Genomic DNA, 17893 nt, shown 5'->3' with positions numbered 1-17893 from the left:
TTGCAGGATAGAACTACTGCTTTACTGTTTCATCTCAGTCGACAGATGGAGAAACCTTGTGACTGGATGCTCCATATAAAACTCCCTGCATACGGAAAACTAGAGACCAGGGAGAAGAGTTCCTGCACAGCATGTGCCATGATATTCCTGATCCAGAGACTCGCATGTTCTATAGCAGTGTTTCCCAACTTTGGGTCTCCAGCTGTTTGGAACTACACCTCCCATCATCCTTAGCTAGCAAGACCAATGGTCAGAAATGATGGGAATTGTAGTTTGAAAGTAGCTGGAGATCCAAGGTTGGGAACCACCGCTCTGTAGCATTTTATAGGGCTCCTGTACAACCAGTCTTCTCTGTTCACTTCCATGGAGAGACAACTCATTCATGTACATACAGCTTCTGCTTTTATCTAAATGAATGGAAAAGCTGCTCTTGTGGGTGGGGAAGCTCTGTGTGGGCACCGGAGCTGTCATATATGTAAGTATGATGTGGAGAGATGCCAGTGAGAGACAGCTGGCCCAGGGGTTGCCTCAGAGCGCACAGCTCCAATTTGTAGCATATGCCAGCCGTGCGCTCAAGTCTCACCCACCATATGGTTGTTCCCAGGAAGGGAGATTCGTCCCATAATCTGCTTGTCCTGATTCAGGTAGGTAGCCGTGTTGGTCTGACGCAGTCAATATATATATATATATAAATTAAAAAATTGTCCAGTAATACCTTAGAGACCAACTAAGTTTGTTCTGGGTATGAGCTTTCGTGTGCATGCACACTTCTTCAGATACACTGAAACAGAAGTCACCAGACCCTTATATATAGTGAGAGGGTGGGGTGGGTTTTTTCTCAGGAGGGTAGTAGGAGATGGGTGATTGACTCAATGGGTATGGTAAACCTGTTGATGAATGTTAATGACTACAATTAGGTTTACAGGAAAAAGCAAGGGAGAGTATGCAGATGATTAGCATTTTTAGCATATGTAATATGCTTGTTCTGAGTTTTTGTTACTCCAGAACTTGATGCAATTGGTTTAGCCAGAAGTTCCACGTTGCTTGGAAGTCTGCTTGTTTAATTGCTTTTCCAGCTTTCCTTTAGGCCCCTCACACTGATGTGTCCTTTGGAATGAGCATTTCAGAGAGGCTCCCCAATTCCTGGCATCTCCCCCTCTCCTGTTGTTCGCTGTCTTGGGTGCCCTCCTGAGCTCATAGCCCTTCCCGCACTGGAAAGGACACCATTCTTGGGGAAGGGCGGCAGCTCAGTGGTAGAGCATCTGCTTGGCAAGCAGAAGGTCTCAAGTTCAATCTCCAGCATCTCCAAGTAAGACTGGGAATGTCCCCTGTATGAAACCTGGGGAGCTGCTGCCAGTCAGTACAGACAATACTCAGTATCAGGAAGCTTCCAATGTACCTGAAGAACTCCCAGGCTGAGTCAGGATGCTGCCCATGCTGCGGATGGCATGTCTCTTCTTGGCCTGGTTTTGTGAATATTTGGCTGTGCCAAACAAGTTGTGGAGCCACTAGGAAGCCGCAAAAGACACAGCTGCTTTCTAATGAGAAAACAAAATACAAATAAAATGCCATCCTTACAGTTACTGGAAGAGTATAGTTTTCTTTTCTTTTACCTTTCAGCCCAGATGTCCCAGAGAAGATATTTACTAATGGAGTTTTGGTGGTAAGTTTATGAATTCTGTTTCTTTATCTGACCAGCTAGTAGAGCTTAGGTCTATAAAGTGCTGGCACTCAAATTCTGCATACCTAAACACAACTTTCCTGTGCATGACAAGCTGGAACTGGAATTTGTGCTACTTAGCTCTCCCACTCAATTCCCCCAAGGTGAGGAAGCTCAGACTGGAACAGGGAAGCTTGGTTACAGTTGCCACACTTCACCTCCCATTCCACCATCGGATGAGTGCCACCAAGTGGTAAAAATCAAAGCATTCTATCCCTGCCACCTTCATATTGAAGCTTCCTAAAACACTGAGATTGGGACATGATAATTGATTTAAGCTTCTCTGTGCCTAACTTTCCCCCCTGCACTGCCTAGAGAATTTAACAGACTCCAACATGTGCTGGCAGAATATTCATAATTATAAAACTGTGTTACATTGTTGGTGCAGGGGTGAGGAACTGCTGAGCTGCGGGTGTTGTTGGACTACAACTCCCATCATCCCTGGCAATTAGCCATACTGGCTGGGGCTTATGGGAGCTAGATATCAACAGCTTCCTGCATTCCTGCAATAATGGATATTGACAGTTGATTGACAGAAGAGAAATCCTTGCAAAGGAGCCTACATTTTGGGCTACTTTACTAGTCAAGCAAAAGATTGTGCTCGGCAACCCCTCATTTCTCCCAACAGGTTTCCTGCTATCACCTCCCTAATGATGAGCTTAGACACTGCTGCTTGAAGCTGTTCAAGGTGCCTTCAAGTAGCAGTCTCTAAGATACCAACCCTGCCCCAGTCTTTCCCTAGAAAAGAGTGGGTGGGTGAGAGTTTTCTTGCCCAAGGGCTACTAAGCAAAGGAGTACAAGATGCCTTTCCCCAGAGGCATTCAAGCAAACCCCACCATTCTGGCCTTTCCTGCTCTCACAGGTTTGGTCTTGTGCGGCTGAGGCACTCCAGTTGCCTTGGAAACAACCCCCAGCCTTTCTCCTAACTTAGAAGATGGGATCACTGGACAGCTGTAGAGCTGATCTTAAACCACCTCTGTAGGTTCAAAGTTGGCATAAGCATGGCCCATTGCTCACCAGAAGGTGGCGACAAGTTTGTCACTAAAGCAATCCAGAGGTTTATGTTTGTTCCTTCATTGGCAAAATGCTCATCACTATGATGGGCAGATACTGTATCTGCTTTCTTTCTATTCTAGATTCCAAAACCATTTCTGTGGTAGTGGAGACGGAGTCTGTATACTACAAGGCAGTCTAGAATTCCTTTCTTTGGGGGTTGGGCCATCTAATATTGGAGGCAGGGGGCAGGATTTGTTTCCATGGTAATAAAGTCCCAAGTGCTGTGGTAATATTTTTTCCATAGGTGTGAACATCCACCAATAAATTCTGACTTACCCTGAATTTTGTTCCTTTCCTAACAGTCTTTTCAGTTGCATCCTATTTACTTGGCTTATTGTGGATGAGCAAATAATTCATTAAATTTATAAGAGAGATTACATTTTATGTAATGCTACATTGCATATACAGTGGTACCTCTGGCTGCGAATGGGATCCATTCCGGACGCCTGTTCGCAACATGAAAAGAGCGCAACCCGCAGCAGCGCATCTGCGCACGCATGGGTTGTGATTCACCGCTTCTGCACATGCGCATGACGTCATTTTGCGCGTCTGCACATGCGCGAGCGGCGAAACCCGGAAGTAACCCTTTCCGGTACTTCCAGGTTGCCGCGGGACATTACCTGAAAGATCGTAACATGAAGCAAACTTAACATGAGGTATGACTGTAGTACTCAGAGAAGCCAGAGTTAAATCTATCTGAACACATAACCTTTGACCTGGAAGGTTTAAGTGTGGGGACTGGCTGTGGCTAAAATTAAGCCCAAGTTTATTACATTTGCATCATAATAGCACCTTACATAGCAAAACCAGGCTGCGGCATAAAAATGTGTATTTGTTCTACATTCACTCTTTGATTCTAATTTTTATCCTTTACAGGCACGTGAAGTTGCCTGTTTGGAAGTTCAAATAGATGGGGGAAGAAGGAAAACAGGTAGGCGATTTTTAATTGGGGTTGGGGGAGTGCCTTAGTTCAGTGGGAGGGCAGTGGTACACCCAGTTCAGTCCCTGGCATCCCAAGTTATTGTTGGGATAATCTCCTGTCTGAAGCCCCAGAGACCTGCTGCCAGCCGGTATGAACAATAAAGAGCTAGGTGGACCAATGGTGTGACTTGGTATATGGTAGCTTTTGATGTGTATATGTAATATAATAAAATAAGAACTAGCTGGTGTTTTGTTGGCCTCTCCGCAAGCTAGCTGTTGTCACCTCCATGCCTAGTCTTTACTGAATTGCTGTGAAGTCATAGAACATTCATGACTATTTTAGCTGTAGTCCTATTTAGGCATTATGCCTGAACACAAAATCTCCAGAGACAAATCCCATGCTTCCCTGTATCGAGCAGAGAAAGTCTGCAAGCGGATTTCATTTAACATGAGTAGAACCCTCTACATCAGTGTTTCCCAGACTTGGGTCTTCAGCTGTTTTTTTGGACTACAGTTCCCATCATCCCTGACCACTGGTCCTGTTAGCTAGGGATGATGGGAGTTATAGTCCAAAAAAAGCTGGAGACCCAAGTTTGGAAAACACGGCTCTACATGCTAGGGGGCCCTGCTGGCCCTGGTGGGAAATAGCTTTCAATGGCCTTTCCTTTCCTCTGATTCCTTCAAAATCTGCTGCAGTGGGTTGGAGGAAATCTGAGTACTGCCTCCTTTCCCCCTTTTGTGAGGGTTCTCCTCTATTGCAGCGCCATCACTTCTGCAAACAGGAGGTGACCTTCCATTAGCAAAAAGGGTACAGTGGGTCCTAGGCTGCTTCCAGCATCTATAGACTATTTATGAAAGCCATTTTAAATCAGTTTTTTTGGAGGGATTATTAATATATAGATCTCGTTATTGCTTCCCCACCACCACCTTCCTGTAGAAAGAAAATTCACTCTTTCCGTGGGGGGATCCCATGAAGAAGCTCAAAACCTCACGTTGCGCACCTGGCTTTGCCATGCTGCTCCTGCTAAATTTCACTACATCAAATATAACCAATCAGAATTGGATATTGAACTGCCGAGGAGACAGCTTCTTGCGGTATGTTGGTTTTTTTTGGCTCCGTAATAAGGCTGAGGGGAGGCTGAGCCACAGACATTCGTCATGTAGGAGGCAGGAGACACCAGGGGTGAGAGCTGAGGCAATGAAGCCAGAGGACACACCAAGAGGCACCATAAGCCAGTGTTGGGCAAGACCATCCTTGCCAGCCTGTACTGGAAACCTTTACAGAGAAGCCCTTCCTGGTGAAGACAGCCATGGTCAGTCTTGGGCGGGCCAGGACATTTCAGTGCAGTAACTGGGAACTCTTCAAGTCAGTTGCGGAGGAAGGGGTTTCGGTACCTGGGATGGCGGGGGTGTGGTACGTCGCCAGTGGGGGCGTGGCACGTCACACGCGGGGGGGTGTGTGGCATGTCACCCATGCGAGCTTCCCAATGGGGCGGTGCCTACCTGTGTGATCGTCCCAAGGGGGCGGCGACCGCCTGAGTGAATGTCATGCCAATGGGGCGGCATCTGCCCACCCGAGTGTCCCAAGGGGGAGGTGCCCACCCGTGGCGATGTCACCCCCCAGGCTGGCACCCGGGGCACACCGCCCCCCTGCCCCCTTCCTCTCCCACTGCTTCAAGTGCCCAGGGAGACACTTTACCCTCATAGTTTGCCACCAAGCAGCTGGTTCCAGGTTTTAGCCTCAGAAGCCCCTGAAAGAGAATATCAACTGCTTTAGATGATTTTCTCCTACTGATAAATTTCATTTTATATGCAGGCCTCCTCAGAGACGAATGAGTCAGCAACTGTTCCCCTGAACACTCTTCCTATCAAAGAGCAAGTGACAATACCACCGGTGAGACTTCCTATTGACTCCTAGGGATAACCCCCCCCACACATTAAAACTTTTTTCAAATAATGGGACAATATTAAGTGCATTCCCACCAAAAAAACCCCATCCCATGTTAACTCTTTCTTGTCATTCACTTGAGGTAAAGCTTTCCTATGAATGTGGTCCACATTGTCTGATTTATATTTAGCTAGAGTCTGAATTATATTAATGCTTTTGGCACATTTCAGCACCAAATGCAGGGCACATGGATAAGAAAGTTTCACAATTTCCTGCCTGCCATAAATTATGGTGTAAACTAATCCATACTTTCATTATCACTCAAACCAGGACAGTTCATATTTATTTAATTTGCTTGATTTGAAAACAGACTTTTTATCTCTCCCCCCTCTCCCCTTTCTCTCTTTACAAATGAAGATCTGTAGTTATAAAACTCCTCATATCCCAAGTTCAAATTCATCACCCAGTTGATATTTTATCTATTACCATCACCAATTTTTAACTTCATAATAAGGAGCCGATTGGTTCTTTCATTATTTGGGCCATTGTTTGGGCCACTGTATCAATGCATTGTTCTATTTTGATATTCTGATCTACTTAAAAATACAGTTTTGGGAATGCAGGTCCAATTCTGCATGGTTAACAGGAAGATGGCAATTGCCACCTACAGTACATGTATTTTGGGTTACTTTGGGGAGGAGTAGAACCACAGAGAAATTTAAATACTTTCTGGAACAGACAGAAATGAATACTCAAATGTCCCTTGGTACTTAAAAATATATCTTCAAGCTGAACTGGATGTATCTCCACCCAGGATTTGCAGAACCTTCTGTCCACTAATGAAGGGAGATCATTTTTGCATCTTTCGGGGTTTTTGCCACCCAGCAGTTACTTTTAAGCAAAAGATGAGAATAATCCCTTAGCATCTCATTAAAGTGTACATTTTCAAAAACAAATGTTTACCTAAACTTTGGCCTCCCCCACCAAGCATCTCTTTTTTGGGGGGGAAGGGTCTTCCCCCCAGACATTCAAAATTCAAATGTAAACATTCAGTTCATTCCTCATGTATATATTTTATTATTATTATTTTCCAGAACAAAACATTTGATTTGAGTGTGAAGTCAAAAGACTGGTAAGAAAACCTCTTCTAAACCTGAGCCTCCCCAGTCACATGTATTTCCCCTCACTCCTTAACTACTTTGCTTTTATATGGAATCTCACAAACCTATGATGTTTTGAATGTCTGGCTTGAGGTGAATTAACACCAAAAACCATTATGTGTGAATGTAAGAAATACATGCATCTTCAAAGCAATTTGGTACCAAGTTTTTTAAAACCATTTGTTGTCCAGGTGATCTGCCTTGAGAAACAGTTCTTAAGGTGCTTAGCAATTACGTGGACCAAATGAGACACAATCCAACTGTTATGTACTATGATTTCTACACATTTAAGCACACTTATTTATCTTCTGGATTCTGTCCATTGCGTTTAAGTGTGTTCAGATTTTAACAAAACCACATTATGGGCATTGCTCAGAAAACATTGCTCCCCGGAATCATATGCTCAGTCTTCCCTCCCCTTTCTTTTTTCCATAGAAACCTTGAGCTTGAGCCTCCACTTCCCTGCCTTTTTATTTACATCCTCCTTATACAGCCAGCACCACGCACCTGGTCCAGGAGGTGGCACTGCTGTCAGATTCCTCCGTGTTGCTGTTGTAAAACTAACCCATCGGGGAAGAGGGTGGAGACGTAACCTGGGTAGAGCAACAGCATAAATTTAAGGCTCATCCAGCACACACTTAAAGCCCATGACTTCTCCCAAAGAATCTTGGGAACTGTAGTTTAAGGGAACTGTGGGGGTTGTAACTTTGTGAGGGGGGAAACTATGGTTCCCATGATTCTTTGCAGGGAGTCATGTGACTTAAATGTACATTTGATGTGTTGTAAAGGTATGGAATGGGGACGCAGGTGGCGCTGTGGGTTAAACCACAGAGCCTAGGACTTGCCGAGCAGAAGGTCTGTGGTTTGAATCCCCGTGACGGGGTGAGCTCCCGTTGCTCGGTCCCTGCTCCTGCCCACCTAGCAGTTCGAAAGCACATCAAAGTGCAAGTAGATAAATAGGTACCACTCCAGTGGGAAGGTAAACGGTGTTTCCGTGCGCTGCTCTGGTTCGCCAGAAGCAGCTTAGTCATGCTGGCCACATGACCCGGAAGCTGTACTCTGGCTCCCCCGGCCAGTAAAGCAAGATGAGCACCGCAACTCCAGAGCCGGTCACGACTGGACCTAACGGTCAGGGGTCCCTCTACCCTTACCTTTTAAAGGTATGGCGTTAGTTAGTTCTGCCTGTCATTGGCTCTGGTTCCTCTTCCTGTTTGCTTTCCATTTTGTCAGCTCCGTTGGACAGCAGCCACCCCTGACAGCAACCTATTCAGTTTGTTTAAAAATCAGCTTGTGGTTCAGCATGGGGTAGGGGCAAGACTGCTACTGCTGCATTCTACCCTAATGGTTAGAAAAAACACATTGTGTACACATGTGCACACGCTAGCAAATGTTTCTTTGATAGATTGCAGCCAGCAGATGTAGCAGGCTTTAAAACCGCCTGCATAAATTTCTCTTGGCCTTAGGACTCAGGGCCTGCTTTGTAAAAGGCCGAAAAGTCTTGATGTGCGTCTAGGATATGATCTGTGCTCAGATGAAAAGAATTTCCTACAGAAACGGAAGAAAGTGGTTGCTGCTACTCTGAAAAGTCTTCTTCATTTAGACCAAGGCCTGAATGACCATGAAGTAAGTGGATCACAAGAGTGCCATTTTCTCCCTACAGTCTTGGTATCTAGTGCTGCACTTAAGCATTTTTAGACTCTGGTTTTATGATGGGAAATTGGCTCTGTGGTGTTAGTCCTGTGTATTTCTTCACTACTACAAAATGTTGTGACCCAGCCTTGCTGCATCTTAGAACCTTCTGCTTAACCTGCTAATGAGGCCCTGGACTTATTTATTTTATTAAATGGAGTTTTAACATGCCTTTCAGAATAAATTATGCTGCCAAGGCAGTTAATATGTGTCAGCAAAGCAATACAGTAACATTATACAAAAGTTTTTTTAAAAAGTTAGCTCTGCAATCCTATATTTCTTGAGAAGTGGCCATAGGAAACTGGCCTGAGATCTGCAGATGAAGGGCAATACACAAATTTAATAAATAAAATAATAACCAATAAAAAACTGGTTATTTTCTTGCGCTCAACAGGTGCCTGTGATTGCTGTGACAACTACAGGAGGTGGAATGAGAGCATTAACCGCTATGTATGGCACCCTTTGGGGTCTCCAGAGACTGAAGCTTTTGGACTGTGTTTCGTATATAACAGGCTCATCAGGGACAACATGGTAAGGGATGAGAACTGTGATTTGTGTGAGCTACTTGTGCTGAAACCCTTCTTCCAATATTGCATCATTATTTGACTACCAGTGAAATCAGAGGCAATTATTACTTGATTTTGTAGCATACTGTCACAATTAAGTAGGTGTACATAGTTTCTCCTTTGGCTTTCCGCACCAGCAAGGAAGTGCTTAAATTTTGTGAAACTCCAGAACGCCCTTGGTATTGTGAGTCTATGCAGAATAATTTATCCTCAGTTGTTCTGTCAGTTGTTTGGTCAGTTGTTTGGTCAGGTCACAAGGCAGGACTAATAATTTATTATCTGGGAGTGGAGAAACGAGAAACAAGAACAATGCCTCTTAGTATACGCAAATTCCCTCCCTCAATAGTTGAGCGAGTTTATTGGTTTCAAAGAACACAGTGAGTTGAGCCAAATTTCCCAACAGTCTAATAAAACACTACATATGTCTGCTCAGGATTAGGCCCCATTGAGTTCAAGGGGACTTACTGTCAGGTGAATGAGTATAGAATTGCAGACCAAAATGCTAGAAGTTGGCAGAATAGTCTCTTTCCCCCCACCCCCATGTCTGAGCAGGAAGAGTGGTGATTTGTTGATAGTTGATGGGCTGCTGATCTGTGTTTTCTTTTAAAAGGACATTTAAGCTAAACTAAAATTAAATAGCATATTTTAGATGATAGGGTGACTGAATTGTTTTTCCAAAGTTTGTCTCAGTTCAAGCATTCAAAGACAATATGTTTAACTTTCAAAGATAACACCTGCCTACAAAAGTGAGAAAGGAGTGGCGGCGGCGGCGGGGGGAGTGAGAGCTCATTTCTTTCGAAATTCCACCCACCCTTTACTAGTGAATGGTTGAAAAAAACGTCTTGCAAAAGGTTCTGCACAACACTACTTGTATACTTAACCTGTATTATACAGTCTGGAATAAAAACAAATCATATCTCCTTTCCTTTCTTTTCCAGGACGATGTCAGATTTGTATGAAGATGCTGATTGGTCAAAGAAAGATCTTGGGGAGATCATCAAGAAAGCTCGAATTCAAGCAGCCAAATCTAAAATGAGTGCCTTTTCCTTGGAAAGCCTAAAAGCTTACCATAAGGAGCTATGCCAGAGGACCATAGCAGGATATAAGACATCCTTCATAGACCTTTGGGGACTCATGATCGAAGCCATGCTGAATGATGGGGTATTCTATATGTGTTTGTTTTCAGAAATGTTATCTGTTTCTTCCTTCAGAATTATTTGTATCATCTGAAGATCTCAGGGCAGAGGAGAGTAGAATCAATACATTGCCAAACTGGTGCATAATGTCATCAAAATACACAATTGCTAAATCTCACTTACCATTCCCAAAAGCAGGGGCGAAATGAGGCTTTATTTCACCTGGGTCAAAGACCCAGTCTGGCACCCCCCATGCACATTTGCATGCGCACACACACATAGACTGGGAGCCTCAATGGCGCCCCTCTGGAGGCTTCACCCAGGGCAAAACACCTGGCTAGTCCGTCCCCCCCCCCCCGTAGCTACAGCTCTGCCAAACGCTTGGGTGAAAAACTACTCCCTGCTTCTGCTGCTATTCAGGTTTTCTGGTGATGACCACTGATTGCAGCTGAATGCCAGGGTTGGCTCTCAGGAGCTGGACAAAGTCAGGATATTTCTGATGGTTCACTTTATTACTAATCATTTTAGCTCCATGCAATTTGCAGTTGGTCCGACAGCCAGAGTCTATTCCCACATTGACTTCAGCAACAAAATTCTTCACTTTGGATGAGCCAGCTGCTCTTCTTCTCTTGCTTTGCCCTCATGCTAATAAAATAAAATAAAATAAAATAAAATAAAAATAAAAAATAAAAATAAAAATAAAAATAAAAATAAAAATAAAGGCTATACCATATTCCCCTGATATACTGTAGATGGAATAAGATGGGGTATGGAGGATGTTGCCTTTGGAAAGTGCAGTCTAAGCAACCATATGTGTCTAGTACAGAGATGAAATCGCTGCAAACTTTGGTACCCTCTGTATCAGCCTTCCCCAATCTGTTGCCATCCAGACATTGTGGACGGCAACTTCCATCAACACAAGTCAGCATGTCTGCAAGTCAGGGATGATGGGGGTAGTAGCTCAGAGCAAATGAAGGGCAGCAACTTGGGACAGGCTGTTCTATATTGTCCTTTCATGGCTATTTTTCATTCTGTGCTTTGAATTTATGCTGGATCCTTTTTTAAAAAATGCAATACTTAGGAGGGATTTTTTGTTGTGATTTCAACCTGTAGGGACAAGGCCAGCCCTTGCATGATTCACAGGGAGGCAGCTGCCTCAGGCGGCAAATTCTGAGGGGTGGAAAGTAGATAGGAATCTTGCTGTGTGGTCTGCCCTGCAGCCCCTAAGCTAGCTAGCTTGCTGTCCTAGGGTGCAGTGGAGGACTCTGGCCCATCACTAGTGATTCAATTACCTGTCTAGATTTTGTGCGCAGAATGGGAAATGCACCATTTTGTCCTTTGCCTCAGGCAGCAAAATGGCTTGGGCCGCTCCTGCGTAGGGAGGAAACATGTAGCCTTTCCTTCTTTAACTTGTATCATGATTGAAATCCCCCCTTAAAGGCAGAAAGCTGTTAGCTATTTCATTTATTATTATTGTATTTTTACTGCCAGAGAGGGGGAGAGATGCTTGTGGAATGTTTTACCTCAGGTTTCAAAACAACCCAGACAGCTTTGGGTACTGTGCACCTCGATTTGAGGGCTGGATGATACCATTTGCTGTTCTCCTGAGGCAACAAAATGTTTGGGGTCAGCCTTGCAAGTTCCTATTTTCCCCAGATAATTAAATATGTAATGTGTATTTATTTTCCCTACAAAAACCCAGAACAACCACCATAAACTCTCAGATCAACGACGAGCATTGAGCAAAGGCCAGAACCCTCTTCCAATCTACCTGGCTTTGAACGTTAAGGACAATGTTACCACAAGAGATTTTAGAGGTAATGTTTTCCCCAACCTTCTTCATATTTTAAGTTTGTATGGCAAATTACATGGTCAGGTATGCACATATCAGAACCAACAAAAAGGGAAAATTCATCTTCTGGACTCAAGCTGAGCTCAAGCACATGGGCAGCAGCATTATTCTGATCCTTTCCTCCACACCAGGTATAGGGAACCTTTGGCCCTCCAGATATGGTGGAACCAGGGCTTTTTCCAGCTGGAACTCGCCAGAACTCAGTTCCGGCACCTCTCTGATGGGCACCATTGCCATTATAAGAGAACAAGGGAGGTGTTCATAGTGAGTTCTGCCACCTCTTTTTCTAGAAAAATAGCACTGGGCGTGCATCATACCTGGCCATTGGCCTTGTTTTCTAGAATTGATGGAAACTGTTGTTCAGTCACATCTGGAGGACCCAAAGTTCCCACTACATGATACAACTGTGCCAGCACCCTTCCAGATTGTGATGAAGGAGAACGGGTGACACCATCTTAACTTTACCCTAAAAGTCATTTATAAGACCTAGAACGCCCACCTGTTGAAACAAGATACTGGATTAGGTGGTCCTTTGACCCAATCCAACAGGGATCTTCATATTTTCTTAACCAACTGTGTAGATTTAAAGGAACTTTCCATTGTCACCGTTTCTGGAAGGGTAGCCATGTTAGTCCATCTGTCCTGAGGCACCCTTGAACGCTGAGACACTTATTATGGCATAAGCTTTCATGGACCATTGTCCACTTTATCAGATGTATACAGCATTGTTCTGAGTGGCAAGTACATGTGGCGTGTATATTTTAGGGAGTGGGGTGTAAAAATGCAGAGAAGTATTGACTGTGATAATTACTTTATTGACAGTGACCATTCACAGTAAAATGGTAGCTGATAATACAAACATCCTGGGATTGGTAAGCCAGTCAACACACACATTTTGGTAAAATCCATTCTGCCATAGCACTGAACCCTTGATGTACCATAATTCAGCGGCTGTCCTCTATGTCCACTGTAGGACAAACAGTGATCCCATATATACACTCCCTAGTGTATCTACAGTAGAATGCAGCAGTGACATCCTCTTCCTTCTCATGGTGCCACTGCTGCTTGCTGGGATTGGGGACAAGGCAGGGGGAGGCAGCAGTGAGGGCAGGGGAGCTATGGGCCACCCCAACCTGGAGCTCCTCTGATCTCACAGTCTCCTCATCCTGGAATGTGCAGAGCCACAATCAGGAGGGCACCCTTACTGCTCTGTTCCTTTCACATGCTGCTACTGATGAATGCATAAGGTCGGGGAAACAGAAGGCAGTCAACCATTGTTTTATACTTTTTAAATATTGCGTATGGCCCACGAGGAAGACATTGGCTTGGAATGTGTCGGGCTGAATAAAACACTTCCTTGTGTATCTTTTGTATTTCCTGTAGGTGTTAAAAAGCAGAAATGAGTTGCGGAAGTTGTTATTTAAATACCCAATCCTTTTTGAGGAACACAAATTGCTGGGTTAATTATGAGCTTAATCAAAACTGAACATAAGCATAATCCCCTCGTGTGATTACTTTCAACTGAGAAAGCTTCCCATTCTCTTTCCATAGTATAGTGAATGTGTTGAATGTTGGCTTCCTTGCAGAGTGGGTGGAGTTCACACCATATGAGGCGGGCTTCCTGAAATATGGGGCGTTTGTTCGTGCTGAAGATTTTGGAAGTGAGTTTTTCATGGGGCACCTGATGAAGAAGCTCCCAGAATCAAGGATCTGCTTTATGCAAGGTGACTTTTTATATCTGGGATGGGTGGGTGGGTGGGAGGACATACCTTGACAAGAAGGCAGGCGATGATGCATTCGGAAATGCGGGTACAGCCTGCGCTACTTGGGGGGAAAAGGGGAACGCTGGTGCATATCAGGTTTCTGTTACATTTCCACACTCACTGTGTCTTTTGTTTTCATTGCATTATGACTCCCAGGGGTGGAAGCAAACTTTAAATTCTATATATCATGCTTAAATGATAAAAAAGGCAAATTCCATGCTAGGGATTATATGGAAGGGGGACAGAAATGAATCTGCCAGTATCATAATGACCTTTTACAAATCTATAGTCTAGCCACCCTTCAAAATACAGTTCCGGTCACCCCATAGCATAAAAGGAGCAATGGTGGATCATATCACACGCTCATCTAATCCAGCATCCTGTTTCTAAGAGTGACCAACAAAATGCCTGCTACCAGCAAATGACATTTAGTGGCATATTGCCTCTGAAGATGGAGGTTCTATACAGACATTACGTCTAGCAGCCATTGATGGCCCATCAGTCTGCTGCAGCAGAGCTTTTTAAATGTTGTTACTACCTGCAGTTTACCAACTTTCTTTCTTTCTTTCTTTCTTTCTTTCTTTCTTTCTTTCTTTCTTTCTTTCTTTCTTTCTTTCTTTCAAAATGTTAGTGTTCCTCATTCTGTGTAGTCCTATCCTGATCCATATACATAGCTAAGTATCACATCAATGTAGCCTTTGGGACAGCCTTTCTCAACCTTGGGTCCCCAGATGTTGTTGAACTACAACTCCCATCACCCCTAGCTAGCAAGGCCAGAGCTCAGGGATGGTGGGAGTTGTAGTCCAACAACATTTGGGGACCCACAGGTAGAACCGCTGCTTTCGGGGCTGGTGGTAGTTCAAAATATCTGGAAGACGCTGGGTTAGGAAGACTACATGAATTGTTTTAAATGCAGCAGTAAACAAGCCAGCTGGTCCTGGCCAGGAAAAACCTGAAACAAGTCGCAACAGGAATATATATAAATTCAAATCAAATGTAATTTGAAATCTGGAACAACAACTACATTTGTATACTAGTTTAAATTGTGCCACTGTTTTGCCCCAGAATAAGAGGGTTGAGGTAGATAATTTGCTGGACCAGCTTCCAGTTCAGGATAAAGTTTTGAGGGGAGAATGTTCTACTTCATTCGTCTCTTTCTTTCACAGGGATGTGGAGTAGCATATTTTCCAAGAATCTGTTGGATGCCTGGCATGCAGCTGACAATTCAGAGGACTTCTGGAACAGGTGGACCCAAGATAATATCACTGAGATTGGTAAATTATAGTCCACGCTCCATGTGATTTTTGATGTAACCATATACAGATTGGTTTGGGGGCTGGCCTCTTGCTGCGTGGAAATACCTCATTCTGAACTTTGCAATGCAAGTGCTTTGTGGAGGTGCAACTTTAACACCCAGATTCAGTTCATCATAAGATTACCTTGTTCCAGAATGGTAGATACCCATGTCTGAGCATACTCCTATACATGGTTGGCAGCCTGAATGTGCCTTTCATTTTCACCCACCTTGCACACCTGTCCCACCTTTGTGGTCACTGGCCATTCATGGATATAATGCAAACTTTGCCAGCCTGGTGCCTTCCAGATGGCTTGGACTACGTGTCCCATCAAGCCCAGATAGTATGGCTATGTTGGCCCAAATAAAATCCAGAAATCAAGCATGCAATTTGGGTCTTATGGGTATTAGATTTTTGGTATACGTGTGGATGTAATATTTCAACAGACCTATTGAAAAATTTTATTCCCATGTGCACATTTAGTGGTTCAGAGGAAGTACAGCCATACTCTCTTTCTTCACTGTGTGTGAGTAATTGTTTATCTACTAGGCCAAGGTGACTATAGATAATGGTATCTATATTTACCCCAAGAGTAAAGGTCTGATCCTAAAATTCACCCACCTTTTAATTAGCTCCCCTGAATTATTTTAAAACAAACATATTGCACACCATCCCTATCCATGTATCTGTTTAGTTTAATTAATTTTATCTTTTTTTATCTTTAGATGATGAACCTGATTTTTAAAATAGGTTGTTCCTCATCCCTTTTCATGCACCTGTTTACCTTAATTAACTTTGTTGTTCTTCAGATGAAGTACCTGACTTACCGGAGAGACCTCACGAGATGCCGACTCGCATGTTCACTCCAGCAGGCAGCCTTTCCAATACTCTACGGGATATTTTGACAGACCGTCCAGCGGTGTCAAAGTACCATAATTTTTTAAAAGGGTTCCAACTGCATAATGAGTATGCACAGGATCTGCAGTTTTCTAAGTGGAAAGGTATACCCGTAGCATAAATTTCATTTGGAAATAAACAATTTGCATAGCATAGGCTAAATCAATTACATTTTTTCCTCATTGAAGAGAATTCACTACTGTCATTATTACTGTGTCACTGCTCCAACTGTTGTGCTTTGAGAGAGAGAGAATGAATGGGCCAGGATGGAAGGCGAAGGGATAGTGGAAACTGCACTTACTCCTACTAGGTGAAAAGACTCTTGTGTTCATCTGTAGCTCTGGAATGGTTCCTCACCTCTGGCACATCACTGCATATGTCAGCAGCTGCTGCTGGCACCACTCTACATAACTGAAGCACTAGCACAAAGGGGGTAGAGTCCTTTTGTGTCAGTACTGTGTGGACCCTCGGCAGGTGACCTGTGTCGTGCTGTGCTATGTTGAAAACACTGTTTCCTCGCATCCTGCAGGCGGGTGATCCCAAATTGTCCAGTATGACTTTTGGATCTCCACTGGCCTCCAGATGTTTATTACTATTACTACAGCTACAATGTAAACTTCAAGTCATTTTTAGCAGGTTTCACGTGATAGTTGCAAGTTGCTTTCTACAGGTGTAGCTGAATGCTAAGTTGTTTCTTTAACGAGGCCTGAAATGTGTGTGAGCCATTAAGGGACTGCTATGTGTCTGGAAGGAGCTCCCATTGCTCGGTCCTTGCTTCTGCCAACCTAGCAATTTGAAAGCACGTCAAATTGCAAGTAGATAAATAGGTACTGCTTCTGCGGGAAGGTAAATGGCGTTTCCGTGCACTGCTCTGGTTCTCCAGAAGCGGCTTTGTCATGCTGGCCACATGACCCGGAAGCTGTATGGCGGCTCCCTCAGCCAATAAAGCGAGATGAGCGCCCCAACCCCACAGTCAGCCACGACTGGACCTAACGGTCAGGGATCCCTTTACCTTTACCTTATGTGTTTGGAAGAGGGACGCGGGTGGCGCTGTGGGTTAAACCACAGAGCCTAGGACTTGATGATCAGAAGGTCGGCAGTTTGAATCCCTGTGACAGGGTGAGCTCCCGTTGCTGGGTCCCTGCTCCTGCCAACCTAGCAGTTCAAAAGCACGTCAAAGTGCAAGTAGATAAATAGGTACCACTCCAGCGGGAAGGTAAACGGCATTTCCATGTGCTGCTCTGGTTCACCAGAAGTGGCTTAGTCATGCTGGCCACATGACCCATAAGTTGTACGCCGGCTCCCTTGGCCAATAAAGTGAGATGAGCACCGCAACCCCAGAGTCAGCCACGACTGGACCTAATGGTCAGGGGTACCTTTACCTTAATGTGTTTGGAAGGCCACAATGCAAGACTCATGTGCAGATTCTGGGAATAAGGATGGCTTACTGTAAGGTGGGGAGCAGTGATTGAGGTCCAGCTTAGCTGCAGCTGATCCATGGTGGTCTTCTGGTCCCTGAGTGGCCAATGGAGACTGTCACTTCTTCCTCCACTGGCTGTGTGGGCTGCCCCAGTGTTTTGACCAATCACAAACAAGCCAGGCGACATGGCTTGGCAGGCATACAACAGGGAAGTGTTCACACCCCTGTCTTCCATCTGCTATTATCCCTAGGCTTAAAAAGAGGCCTAGACAGGAATTTTCCTCCAGAGAAATTGGGCATGTCTGGGGTTTTTGCCTGCCTCATAGCCGTTGTCACAACTTGTTGGCGCATAAGGCATTGGGTTGGATCCTTAGTCAAGGCAGAAGGCAGGGTTTGGGAGTCTACCCTCTGGCTCCAAAGAATTGGGATACCCCATTAAAGGGGTCCAGGGGGAGGTGCTTCTATCCAGATGCCCAGATGGGGCCAATGAGCCACAGCACTCCCCTTCCATGGAGAGATCACCCCGATTT

At 44.5% G+C, this 17893-nt stretch overlaps 1 protein-coding gene across 1 annotated transcript in view; it reads left to right on the top strand.

Moving 5' to 3' along the window:
• LOC308472141 (cytosolic phospholipase A2 epsilon-like) overlaps positions 1-17893 on the top strand; it is a 39208-nt gene that overhangs the window by 16459 nt on the left and 4856 nt on the right. The window contains exons 6-17 of the mRNA XM_080996691.1: positions 1621-1663; positions 3653-3707; positions 4635-4792; positions 5514-5591; positions 6680-6717; positions 8209-8368; positions 8829-8965; positions 9939-10161; positions 11839-11953; positions 13575-13712; positions 14918-15025; positions 15856-16047. Coding sequence (XP_080852817.1) covers positions 1621-1663; positions 3653-3707; positions 4635-4792; positions 5514-5591; positions 6680-6717; positions 8209-8368; positions 8829-8965; positions 9939-10161; positions 11839-11953; positions 13575-13712; positions 14918-15025; positions 15856-16047 — 1445 coding nt within the window. The remainder of the gene's footprint in view (positions 1-1620; positions 1664-3652; positions 3708-4634; positions 4793-5513; positions 5592-6679; positions 6718-8208; positions 8369-8828; positions 8966-9938; positions 10162-11838; positions 11954-13574; positions 13713-14917; positions 15026-15855; positions 16048-17893) is intronic.

This window comes from Podarcis pityusensis, assembly GCF_964106645.2.
Source record: "Podarcis pityusensis genome assembly, chromosome: 1".
Classification (NCBI taxonomy): domain Eukaryota; kingdom Metazoa; phylum Chordata; class Lepidosauria; order Squamata; family Lacertidae; genus Podarcis; species Podarcis pityusensis.
The sequence above is the reverse complement of the archived record's forward strand: the minus strand, read 5'-3'. Positions and strand labels throughout refer to the sequence as shown.